The 13,189-nt window shown below is 43.7% G+C and overlaps 1 protein-coding gene across 1 annotated transcript; it reads right to left on the bottom strand.

Annotated features, from left to right (window-relative positions):
* Nucleotides 1-11,393: 11,393 nt before the first annotated feature.
* LOC136671365 (C-C chemokine receptor type 4-like) lies at nt 11,394-12,257 on the bottom strand. Its single transcript, XM_066647040.1, has one exon. The coding sequence runs from the start codon at nt 12,255-12,257 to the stop codon at nt 11,394-11,396; it is 864 nt and encodes a 287-aa protein (XP_066503137.1).
* Nucleotides 12,258-13,189: the final 932 nt, after the last annotated feature.

The following is a 13,189-nucleotide window of genomic DNA, read 5'->3' as shown; positions in this document are numbered from 1 at the left end:
GAGAGACACAGAGAGGGAGACAGACAGAGAGACAGAGGGAGAGACAGAGACAGAAAGACAGACAGAGAGAGAGACAGACAGAGAGACAGACAGAGAAAGAGACAGAGAGAGAGAAACAGAGAGAGAGAGACAGAGACAGATAGAGACAGAGAGAGAGACGGACAGCAAGACAGAGACAGACAGAGATGGAGAGAGAGACAGACAGAGAGACAGAGTGAGAGAGAGAAAGAAAGAGAGAGACAAACAGTCTGAATGCCTGTCTGTCTTTCTCCCCATCTGAGTATTTCTGTCTGACTCTCTCAGTTTATATCTGACTGTCTCTCTCTCTCTGTCTCCCTCTCTCTGTTTCTCTCTCCCCCTCTCTGTCTCTCTCAGTTTCTGCCTGACTCTCTCTCTCTCTCTCTCTCTCTCTCTCTCTCTCTCTCTGTGTGTGGTATCAGTGATATCTCTGTATCTCTGATATCTCTGGCCTCGCTGAGGAACCCTACCCCAGGGACAGAGAACACTGAGATGGGGCTGGTGTTGGTGTCTGTGGTTGGAGGACATTGTATTTTTGTGTTCTGTAAAGGTTTGTCTGCTCTGTTACGGAGTGTTTAGAGTTTCTCCGGCCCCCGAGGCCCTCCTCCAGCTCTGTGTGTGTTAGAGTTTCTCTTTTAAGGGGGGTTTAAGGAATAAAAAAGGCATATGTTTGGGGTGGTTTTTTTCAGTGCACTTGACCCATGTCACACCTGCACCCTCTCACCAGAGCAGTGTCTCCGAGCCTCAACTCCAAAACGTCCGGGAAAGTACTCACGTGGAGTGATTACGAGGGGATACACAGCTCTCTGACTGTTTTTCTGTGGGGGCCAGGTGTGTTAATGCCCCCCCCCTTAGAAACCGTGGTTCTACAAGGGTTCTTCAGTTAAGAAATTGGTTCTGTACAGAACCCTAAACACTTGAAAAACCTTTGGCATTATTAGATGGTTCTTGGCCTCATGAAGATTGATGTGGAATGGGCTAGAGATGGTTCTATAAATCACCTTTTAGAAAAGGGTTCTAGTTGGCACCAAAAACTGTTCCTCTACAATATCACACCTGACCCTTTTTGAGACCATAGAGAACCATTTATAGCACTTTCTCCATCTGAAGAACTCTTTCACGATGTAAAAACCCTTTAATCACGCAAAAGCTTTTTCAGGTGTTCAGGGTTTTATACAGAACCATTTTCTTTACTAAAGAACCCTTGTAGAACCATCATTTTAAAGTGTGTAGAGATAATAATGAGGGACTAAAGAGATATTGAAGAGATATTAAGATTAAACTTCTTACATTTCCTCTATCATTTTTATTTTTATTCTAAATATTTTATAATAAAACACTTAAAAAAAACACTGACGATGGAAAATTATATATGGCACAAAAACAGGGAGAATCTGGAGAAAATTAGCAGCTGTTGTTGCTATGGAAACATAAACACAAACTCTAAGGGTATAACTACAGTGTTTTTAAGGGTCAAACTTTATGTATTTGATTGTACTCTGTACTAATTTGAACAAAAACAAGATCAGATTTACAAAGATTTGCTCTTAGTTTGACTAAAATAATAACGCTAACACAGGAAGTTTAAATAAACAATTAGCCTCATGCTAACTGTGTGGAGAGTTCAGTAATCTCTAACACACTCCGTATGTGGGTTCTGATACTGTGATATCAGTAAAAATGAACAAACCACACATTAGCATGAAGCTAAACATTAATAGCCGCCCTACTGCAGACAGACTGGTGTCTGTAAGAGATTTCAGTAACTCTTTGTTCAAACAGAGGTGGGTTTGAGACTGATTTAGCGCTAATCTTAATTCTGTAAGAACCTCGTGAGTCAAACAGCAGCACAAAGCTCAGAGCGGAACAATACCGCGACTGTAACCCAACAGAACACACAGGGACAATCAGAGCAGCTCCGCAATTCAGACTTTTACCAAAATAAAGCCTTTAAACTGAATTCTGCTGTTTACAGACCCTCACAGCTGCCCCTTTCCACACTGAGCTCCATATAACTATATAACTATAGAGATCTGGAGCTATAGAACCATAAAACAATAAAACTATACAACTAAGCTGAACACTGACAAGGCAAAGAGGTTCCAATCTGGGAACACGGCGCCTGGCTTTTTTCCCACAAGAGCAGTCTCTCAGAGTAGATCTAAATATTCAAGTATATATAATTTTATAGATAGACAGATAAATAGACAGAGTATCCCCAGGGAACACACTATTGGTGTGAACAGGAATGATTCCCTTAAAGAGGACTCTAGCTGAACACACTCCGAATCCGATTCTGGATCCTAGAACCCCACCGTACAAATTCATGGCTTTTTCCACCAACACAGAACTGATTTGTTTCCCATTCGCGATCCTAGTTTGGAATTATTCAGCACAGTTCCAACAACATAAATGGAATCCAAAACCATAAACTTTGTTCCCAGCTGGAACCAAAAAACAGTGGGTTCTTCAGCAGGAACCGTGAGAGTTCTGGACAGTGGAGCTGGACGGTCATTTACAGAGTGTAACAGAAATAAATAAAAGGAAATAAAACAGGAACCTGCTCCTTCTGTGTGTCTCTGTTTTCACTCTTCTCTCACTGTTCTCTCTGTTGTCTCACTCTTCTCTCTCTGTTCTCACTGTTCTGTCTGTTCTCACTCTTCTCTCTGTTCTCTCATTGTTCTTTCTGTTCTCTCATTGTTCTCTCTGTTCTCTCACTGTTCTTTCTGTTGTCTCACTGTTCTGTCTGTTCTCTCATTGTTCTTTCTGTTCTCTCATTGTTCTCTCTGTTCTCTCACTGTTCTTTCTGTTGTCTCACTGTTCTGTCTGTTCTCTCTCCATTCTCACTGTTCTGTGTGTTCTCTCTCTGTTCTCACTGTGCTCTCTGTTCTCATGGTTCTGTCTGTTCTCTCTCTGTTCTCACTATTCTATCTGTTCTCCACTGTTCTCTCACTATTCTTTCTCTGTTCTCCACTGTTCTCACTGTTCTTCACTGTTCTCTCACGGTTCTTTCTCTGTTCTCTCTGTTCTCACTGTTCTCTCATGGTTCTTTCTCTGTTCTCTCTGTTCTCACTGTTCTCTCTGTTCTCCACTGTTCTCTCACGGTTCTTTCTCTGTTCTCACTGTTCTCTCTATTCTCCACTGTTCTCTCACCATTCTTTCTCTGTTCTCTCTGTTCTCACTGTTCTTCACTGTTCTTCACTGTTCTCTCTCTGTTCTCACTATTCTATCTGTTCTCCACTGTTCTCTCACTATTCTTTCTCTGTTCTCACTCCTCTCTCTGTTCTCACTGTTCTTCACTGTTCTTCACCTTTCTCTCTCTGTTCTGGATCTCAGCAGATAACTCCAAACTCTGCATCATTTCCACATGTGTCTCATACCTCACTGTGATCTGACCGTGCTGTAAACAGTGGATTAACCATGACTCTGTCCCTTTATCTCTCTCTCTCTCTGGAGGTGAATTCAGACACAGCCCCACAGCGCCCCCCACTGGTGACGTATCCTCAGTTCCCATAAAAACTGGTGAAAACGTGGGGGCTGGTTCTCTCCAGCGATGCCAAGTGTGTGTAATGATGTATAATAATAATAATAATAATAATAATAATAATAATGATGATGATGATGAAGTTCTTTATACACAGCTGCATACCTCCACAACACAACGTGTAAATATAGCACTTTATAATAAATCTGAACATATTAAACCATTAATCCACTGTAGACATAATTGTTCTTTGCAGAGTGTTATTACCTGCTGTGAGTGAGGTATTTATTCTGCTGTGTGAACTGTAATAAAGCCCAGCCTCAGGGAGATTTCACACTGCTTGGTACATCTATTTTAAACACAGCTGATTAAGACGTTGTCATAAACAGGTGGGACATAAAGAGCCAGCTGCCGGAGCTGTCGAGCCTCTCTGATGAATGTGTATGAATATTTATGTGTGTTATTTATGGATTGTGGATATCTGTGCTTTAAACGGCTTCTCTTTCAGTTTAACTGCTTCATTAACTCTGTGGTCTGGGTTTAGCCATGTGTCTCCGCAGACTACAATACCCACAATGCAGCAGATTTATGGCCTCAGGGGTCATGACCCGGGCAGTGTGTGAAGGCAGATGAACACCAGTGGGATGTGGTCTGAACAAAGTGAGGGAGAGAGAGAGGCTGAGACCAAACACAGAGACTCAGAGCTGTTTTATAGTCAGTCTCAGGTTCATCTGGAGACTTAGAGACACTGAGTGTCCAAAGATTACGCCCTGATCAGGGTCACGCTGTGTCCACAGCCTGCTGGGGATCAACGTGTGTGAGGCAGGAACACAGTCTGGACACACATCACACACTCACCCAGTCACTCACACATTCACTCACACACTCCAGTAGACAGTGAGTGACTGGGTGAGTGTGTGTGTGAGTGACTGGGTGAGTGTGTGTGTGAGTGGCTGGGTGAGTGTGTAAATGACTGGGTGTGTGTGTGAGTGACTGGGTGAGTGTGTGTGTGAGTGACTGGGTGAGTGTGTGTGTGAGTGACTGGGTGAGTGTGTGTGTGAGTGTGTGAGTGACTGGGTGAGTGTGTGCTGCTCTGTCCAGGGTGGATTCCTGTGCCCAGTGATTCTGGGGCCCTAAGAACCACTGAGACCCTGAACTGAATAAAACTGTTACAGACAATGAATTAATAAATGAAGAATATAAATATTTTAAAGAAGTTTCTCCAGTCTGTTTTATTATTAATAATGCAATTATTATATGGAAATAAACATATGCAAAAAATCAGTTAATTACTTTATCACCCACCCACCATCACTGGTGTGTGTGTGTGTGTGTGTGTGTGTGTGTGTGTGTGAGAGAGAGAGAGAGAGAGAAAGAGAGAGAGAGAGAGAGAGAGAGAGAGAGAGAGAGAGAGAGAGAGAGAGAGAGAGAGAGAGAGAGAGAAATGGGTGTTTTTTTCCATAAGTTGGTTGCCTGCTGATGAGGCCACTTACACAACCACACCATTACACACACACACACACACACACACACACACAGAGAGTTTATGACTGAAACTCACTGTCACAAGAGACACAGATTGTCAAAAAAATTGTCGAGTGTCGAGTTAAAAAGTTCCATCAACCCTACAATTTCAGCTGTAGGCTTAGGATTAACTTAAAACTCACTTTAAACTCAGCTCCAAACTCAGGATTAACTTAAACCTCACTTTAAACTCAGCTCCAAACTCAGGATTAATTAAACCTCTCTTTAAACTCAGCTCCACACTCAGGATTAACTTAAACCTCACTTTAAACTCAGCTCCAGACTCAGAATTAACTTAAACCTCACTTTAAACTCAGTTCTAGACTCAGGATTAACTTAAACCTCACTTTAAACTCAGCTACACACTCAGGATTAACTTAAACCTCACTTTAAACTCAGCTCCAAACTCAGGATTAATTAAACCTCAATTTAAACTCAGCTCCAGACTCAGGATTAACTTAAACCTCACTTTAAACTCAGTTCTAGACTCAGGATTAACTTAAACTTCACTTTAAACTCAGCTCCAGACTCAGAATTAATTTAAACCTCACTTTAAACTCAGCTCCAGATTCAGGATTAAGTAAAATGTGGTTAAAATTAAAACATAGGGAACCTACCTTGTCAAACAGAGATTTCCACTGCTGCACGACAGAGAGAGAGAGAGAGAGAGAGAGAGAGAGAGAGACAGAAACAGAGACAGAGAGACAGACGGAAATCAGAGTGAGCGGATGTAGAAAGTGGGCGGAGCCAGGGCTGGACAGTGAGACAGGTTTGTGGTGACTGTGTACAGGTTTAGCACTTAGAGTTTGATACGAAGCACCGCTAAACATGAGTGAGTGAGTGAGTGAGTGACTGTATGGAGGGGGGGGGTATGTAAGTGTATGTCTGAGCCAGTGAATGAGTGATAGAGTGAATGAGTGCATGTGAGTGAGCCCGTGACTGTACCTATGAGAGTGTATGAGTGAATATTATGTAAGTGAATGGATGAGTGTGAGTGAGTGAATGAATTAATGAGTGAGTTAGCATGTGTATGATTTATGACAAACACTACATTATTTAAGCCAAACTCTTTTCATACCACACCAACTCACACTGTGAGCTCATAAATGTATAAAAATAATAAAATCAATATATTAAAGTAAAAAAAATACAATAATAAAACAGCGTATGGACCCTTTAATGCACTCAGACTTATTTACATTAATCAGAGGAGGAAATCATCACACTTCATGTCCAAAACTATACAGACACCCATTCTAATTAGTCATTTAGGGGATTGCTGTGAGATTGATTGCACATGAGCCTAAGGTCATATGTTCAATGCCAACAGTCGACCAGAGGGGTGTAAAACCCTCCATCGCAGGGCAGTGGAGCACTGGAGCAAATCCAGAGGTCATCATCAGCACCTGACTGCCATCAAATCTCCACAGCAATGTTCTTAGACCAGAGACTGTTACTGCACCAGAGATGGAAGAAGCCCCCTGTTAAACCCTTCGTCTGGAAACTAAACCCGGCAGAAGCAGGTGTCTGAAAACTTTTGGACATGCGTGGGTATATTTGCATAAACGATGAATATTCAAATTGACTTTAAAGCGTACTTACGTCTTCAGGAGCCACGGGGAGGACGTCAGTGCTCTCCAGAACCTCGATTTCCTCTCCTTCTGCGTGGGCTGCCACCGCGGGGGATGAGTGGACATTTGCCCCGGTGGGCATCCTCCTGAAACCCCCCAGTTTAATGCCCTTCTACTTTTCTACCCCCCCACCCTCACTGCTTTTATCTGCCTCTTCGGCTTACGGCATCCAGACCCCCTTCTCCACGCTGTGGCATGGGGTTGCCATGTCCTCGGCTCTTCCAGCGTTAAAAATCCCCCCTCTCTGCCTCTCTGTCTCGGTGTGTCTCACGCTCTCACGCACTCCAACAGGCTCACGCCAAAGTATTGGCACCCATGGTGACGGCGATGACGTCACGCCCTATCCAAAGCCAGCAGCAGCAGCAAAAGCAGCGGCTCCTCGCGCTCAGCTCCAGGCTTTCCATATGTCACCACTGCCATACAGGCGACGAGGGGTGGGGGGCGATTGAGGGGAGGGGGTGGGGGGGTGTTAAAGTGTCCAAAAGACAAGATCTATCAACCAGAAACCGTGACGTCACACCTGCAAAACAGACCAATAAAACTAGCTCGTCATGATCCAAGGCAAAGAGTCAGAGCCTGCCGATATTTTCTGGTGCGTCATTCCCTCTCTCTCTCTCTCTCTCTCTCTCTCTGTGTGTGTATGTGTGTGTGAATGCGCGCGCTACTGCAGCTCCTCACTGTCCGAACACACTCCACACACTGACGAGCTGCCGAGTTCCAAACCCCCTCAATACACACACACACACTCTTGGCTGCTGCCTTCTCGGAGAGAACTGTTTCAGACTGTTTCAGAAGTCACGCCCCTTTCCCCAACACGAAGACGCCCCAGTGATACCAGACCACGCCCACTCGATTATAGGTACATTCCAATCTTCAGCTGCTAAAATTATACCAGAAGCCACGCCTCCTGTACAGAGCGGAAACGCCCATTCACTGTGCACGTGTACGTATCTTTAAGTGTGTCCATACATTTATCTGTCTGTCTGTCTGTCTATCTGTCTGTGTCTCTCTCTCTGTCTCTGCCTCTGTCTCTCTGTCTGTCTCTCTCTCATGGTATAGTTTGTTTACACCACTGAATTTTCAGTAAGTACTGACTCTCAGAGTCACATGCTGACCTCAGCAAAAGTACTGACTTTTTGTGTCACATACTGACCGCAGTAAAAGTACTGACTCTCAGAGTCACAAACTGACCACAGTAAAAGTACTGACTCTCAGAGTCACATACTGACCGCAGTAAAAGTACTGACTCTCAGATTCACATACTGATCGTAGTAAAAGTACTGACTCTCAGAGTCACATACTGACCGCAGTAAAAGTACTGACTCTCAGATTCACATACTGATCGTAGTAAAAGTACTGATTCTCAGAGTCACATACTGACCGCAGTAAAAGTACTGACTCTCAGAGTCACATACTGACCGCAGTAAAACTACTGACTCTCAGAGTCACATACTGACCTCAGTAAAAGTACTAACTCTCAGAGTCACATTCTGACCGCAGTAAAAGTACTGACTCTCAGAGTCACATACTGACCGCAGTAAAAGTACTGACTCTCAGAGTCACAAACTGACCGCAGTAAAAGTACTAACTCTCAGAGTCACATACTGACCGCAATAAAAGCACTGACTCACAGAGTCACAAACTGACCGCAATAAAAGTACTGACTCTCAGAGTCACATACTGACCTCAGTAAAAGTATTGACTCTCAGAGTCACAAACTGACCGCAATAAAAGCACTGACTCACAGAGTCACAAACTGACTGCAATAAAAGTACTGACTCTCAGAGTCACATACTGACCTCAGTAAAAGTATTGACTCTCAGAGTCACATACTGACCGCAATAAAAGCACTGACTCACAGAGTCACAAACTGACCGCAATAAAAGTACTGACTCTCAGAGTCACATACTGACCTCAGTAAAAGTATTGACTCTCAGAGTCACATACTGACCGCAATTAAAGTACTAACTCTCAGAGTCACATACTGACCTCAGTAAAAGTACTGACTCTCAGAGTCACAAACTGACCGCAGTAAAAGTACTAACTCTCAGAGTCACATACTGACCGCAGTAAAAGTACTAACTCTCAGAGTCATATACTGACCGCAGTAAAAGTACTGACTCTCAGAGTCACATACTGACCGCAATAAAAGCACTGACTCTCAGAGTCACAAACTGACCGCAGTAAAAGTACTAACTCTCAGAGTCACATACTGACCGCAGTAAAAGTACTGACTCTCAGAGTCACAAACTGACCGCAGTAAAAGTACTGACTCTCAGAGTCACAAACTGACCGCAGTAAAAGTACTGACTTTCAGAGTCACATACTGACCTCAGTAAAAGTACTGACTCTCAGAGTCACATACTGACCGCAGTAAAAGTACTGACTCTCAGAGTCACATACTGAACACAGTAAAAGTACTGACTCTCAGAGTCACATACTGACCTCAGTAAAAGTACTGACTCTCAGAGTCACATACTGACCGCAATAAAAGCACTGACTCTCAGAGTCACATACTGACCGCAGTAAAAGTACTGACTCTCAGAGTCACATACTGATCAAAAAACAAGTTAAAAGAGTGAGAAAGAAAGATAAAAGAATGAAAAACAGGAGATGAAAGAGGCAGAAAGTTGGAAAGAAGTAAGACGTCTACTGAACGAGTGGAAAAGGAAGAATAAGGATTAAGGAAGTGTGAGGAAAGAATGTGAGACTAAATGAGAAGGAAGGAGGTGGAGTGGAGGAAGAAGGAGAACTACTCTCTCTGATGTAACTCAGAACTGATCCAGTCAGCACCTGAACAAGAGGAAAGTACTGAACCACTGCTCAGCTCTATCCCCAGAACTCTGAACCAGACCTGATCTCTAGATCATCATCGCCCTCTAGTGCACACTGAGAGTCAGTACAGCTTATTGGTCAATGCTTTTCTATACGGACTGTGTGTGTGCTGTTCAGATTGTTCAGTTTTTGTGTTAGGATTAAAGTTAGGATTATGGTTAGGGTTGAGATTAGGAGTAGACTAGTAGTCGTCAGGTTTATGGTTAAGTTTATGGTTTAAGTTTGTGTCTAAACACCTGTGTCTGTGGTGTAAATCACCACTTCATATCGGGCTGTGTATAATATCAGCCTGTGGTCCGTGGAGATAGTGACCACTCTCAGTGTCTCTGTCAGAGTCTAACACCAGGCGAGATGCAAATATTCAAATCTGTAAAAGTACAGCACTCCAGAAACTGATGTATGCAAATCTCTGACTGATAAAATAAGCCACGAAACCAAATGAGCTTTAAACACTTTGTCCAGAGCAGAGAGGACTCTCCTCACGTCTCTGAGACTCAACACTGCGTCTGAACAACACACAGAGACAGGTAGGATATTAGTATAACACTTGGTGTAATCACTCACACACACTCACCCAGTCACTCACACACTCACCCAGTCACTCATACGTTCACCCAGTCATTCACACACTCACCCAGTCACTCACATGTTCACTCAATCACTCATACGTTCACCCAGTCATTCACAAAATCACCCAGTCACTCACAAAATCACCCAGTCACTCACACATTCACCCAGGCACTCACACACTCACCGAGTCACTCATACGTTCACCCAGTCATTCACACACTCACCCAGTCACTCACAAAATCACCCAGTCACTTACACATTCACCCAGGCACTCACACACTCTCCCAGTCACTCATACGTTTACCCAGTCATTCACACACTCACCCAGTCACTCACAAAATCACCCAGTCACTCACACACTCACCCAGGCACTCAAACACTCACCCAGTCACTCACACATTCACCCAGGCACTCACACACTCACCCAGTCACTCACATGCTCACCCAGTCACTGACACATTCATCCAGTCACACACACACTCAGTCATTCACACACTCACGCATTCATCCAGTCACTCACATACTCACCCGGTCACTTACATGCTCACCCAGTCACTCACACACTCACACAGTCACACACTCATTCAGTCACTCACACACACCTGGTCTGCGAGGCATGGAGGTTTCTCCATCTATTGCTGCACGTTGTTTACAGATTGTTCAACTGTTGTTTACACGAAGCATTACAACAGAGTCAATAAACAGTGCATCATAAATAATTTAATGTCATAACAATCCTTTAAACTGGTGTCTGAAACAATACATTTAATTAAGATTATACGATTACTGCCGAATATCGAAGTGTAATCCATTTAGATCGTAGTTATTTCGTTAATACGTCATTAATATGTAAATCTGCGATTTCCTCTGGGATCAAAAAGAGTAATTCTGATTCTGACTCTGATTCTGATCCAGTTAATATTGGTGGTCATTTGAGTTCACAGTGAGTGTTTAAAAGGTGGCTCACTCGTTCCGATCCTAAAACTGGATTTTTAAATATTTTAAAAGCACTGACTGAACCGACTGAGGACTATTGTAGAAACCAGAGAACCCGAGTGAAGAGGAGTCAGCTCCTGAAGATTCGATTCTTCAAGCGTCTGGAGTCGACTCGGTTGTTAAGTTGTGTTTGCTGAGGTGCGGTAGTTGGGTGTGTATTTATGTAAATACAGGGCCTGTGGATCCTGCTAGAGGTGTATATTTCTCAGGCTCTCTGTGTGTGATGGGTTAGCCACCTCTGAGCTAAAGTGAATTACTCTGGACTTTTTCTTCAGGATTTTGGTGGACGTTGATTAACCCAAAGCAGCTGAACCCATAATAAACCCACACTGTGTTTATTCCCACGCGGATAATTGTGGGCAGCAGGCGGAGAACGTTAACGACAGCTTCCCGTGTCTGCGCAGGACAGAGAGCGGCTGCAGGAACCCCGTGACTGTGTTGATGGCGAGGCTGATGATGACGGTCATCCCAAATTCGTAATTGGAGACGGACTGTTCCATCCCGAAGGCCACGGAGATGGGGACATTCTGGATCAGGAATAACAGCAGGTTGACGGAGACGATTACGAAAGCCTTTTTCTTGGCGAGATTCATCTCTGAGACATTGCTCTCCACGTCTCTAGGTCCTGGACACACCAGTTTTCTCAGGATCGACAAACCACAGAAAACGTCCACGGCCAGAATGAGGAGGTATGCGGCTGCAAAAACAGTGTAGGGCACTGAGGGAAACGTGACGGAGCACCAGATCCCAACAGCAAACATTCCCAGCCAGGTCAGGACGCAGCAGGCCAGTCTGTAACGAAGCGGCTTGTATTTTAGGAAAGCGACAGGGTGGACCACAGCTACGTATCTCTCCACACAAACGCAGCACTGGAAAACGCAGCGGGACATTACACTGAGGCCCAGGAGGAACCCCAGAGGTTTGAATAGGCACAGGTTAAAGTCTACGATGCACATGCTTTGGAAAGGCCCCAAGATCACTAAGACTAACTCGGCGAAGGCCTGGTTCAGGTTGAAAACCTTGGAAGCGTCCAACGCTCCGCGTCCGGGGAACAGCAGGATGATAACGTAGGAGTTTAAGGGCAGACCGACTAATAAATTAATGGCATGAAGAAATAAGATCAAGACGGTCCCAGCCAGGTCAAACCCTCCATTTGCATCTGGGACGTTCGTGGAGTTGAGGGTGGAGTTCATGTTCATTTTCAGGTTCTAAAGCAAGAGAGAGCTGCACAGGAATGGTGTTAAATCCATCAGTAGGCCCTGCATCGGAAAAAAAAAATTCAGAGAATAAAGTCAGAATTATTCTGAAGATAAAGTCAGAATATACTATGTTTAATCTCAGATTTATTCCGACTTCATTCTCAGTTCATTATTATTACATGGCCCTAACACTCCGTCATATGACTGGACCGATGTCTATATGTAATTACATTTTCATAAAACTATACTGCCCCCTCCAGGGTGGCTCCGGACCTACTGCGATCCTGATCTGGAAAAACGGGTTCAGACAATGAATGAATGAATACAACGTCTTTTGTTGGTTTCCTCAGTGTGCTCCAGCTTCCTGTCACAGTCTTAAAAAACACCACTGGAAGTGTGAAGTGTCCGTGTGAAATTTTCTCACACACCTGTGGAGAGTTTCACACACTCACCCTCTCACACACACTCACTGTTTAATGAAACTTTAAACTGAACTGAATTAATTAATCTAAACTTTAAAAAACTATCTGCAGATCTTTGGACCTTATTCACTGCATCAGAAGATTTTAAAACTAAGCTGTTTCAGGGACAGCATCTAAAATCTCGACAATAGCTCAGATATTTCTCATTAGGAGATGGTTGTAAGAACATTATGGGATTATTCTCTGTTTAAGGACAGGGAGCTGCCAGTGGATGAATTAAGAAACGTTTCTGCCTTTAATCACTTTAAAAACAAACAAGGAAAATTCTAGAAACTGGTTGAATGTTCTCATAATAAAGTTACACCAAGCTCACAGTGAGACGACTGTAATGAAGCTGTAATAATAAAGAGATAATATATTTGCCGTGTAATCTTTCAGAGCGAGGACAGAAAATTCTTACCAGTGGTTTCCTAAAGACCCTTCATTCCTCTCTCGTGGCTCTTCATTCCT

This window comes from Hoplias malabaricus, chromosome 16 (assembly GCF_029633855.1).
Source record: "Hoplias malabaricus isolate fHopMal1 chromosome 16, fHopMal1.hap1, whole genome shotgun sequence".
In the NCBI taxonomy this organism is placed as follows: domain Eukaryota; kingdom Metazoa; phylum Chordata; class Actinopteri; order Characiformes; family Erythrinidae; genus Hoplias; species Hoplias malabaricus.
Note: the sequence above shows the minus strand (reverse complement) of the source record. Positions and strands in the feature narration are given on the sequence as shown.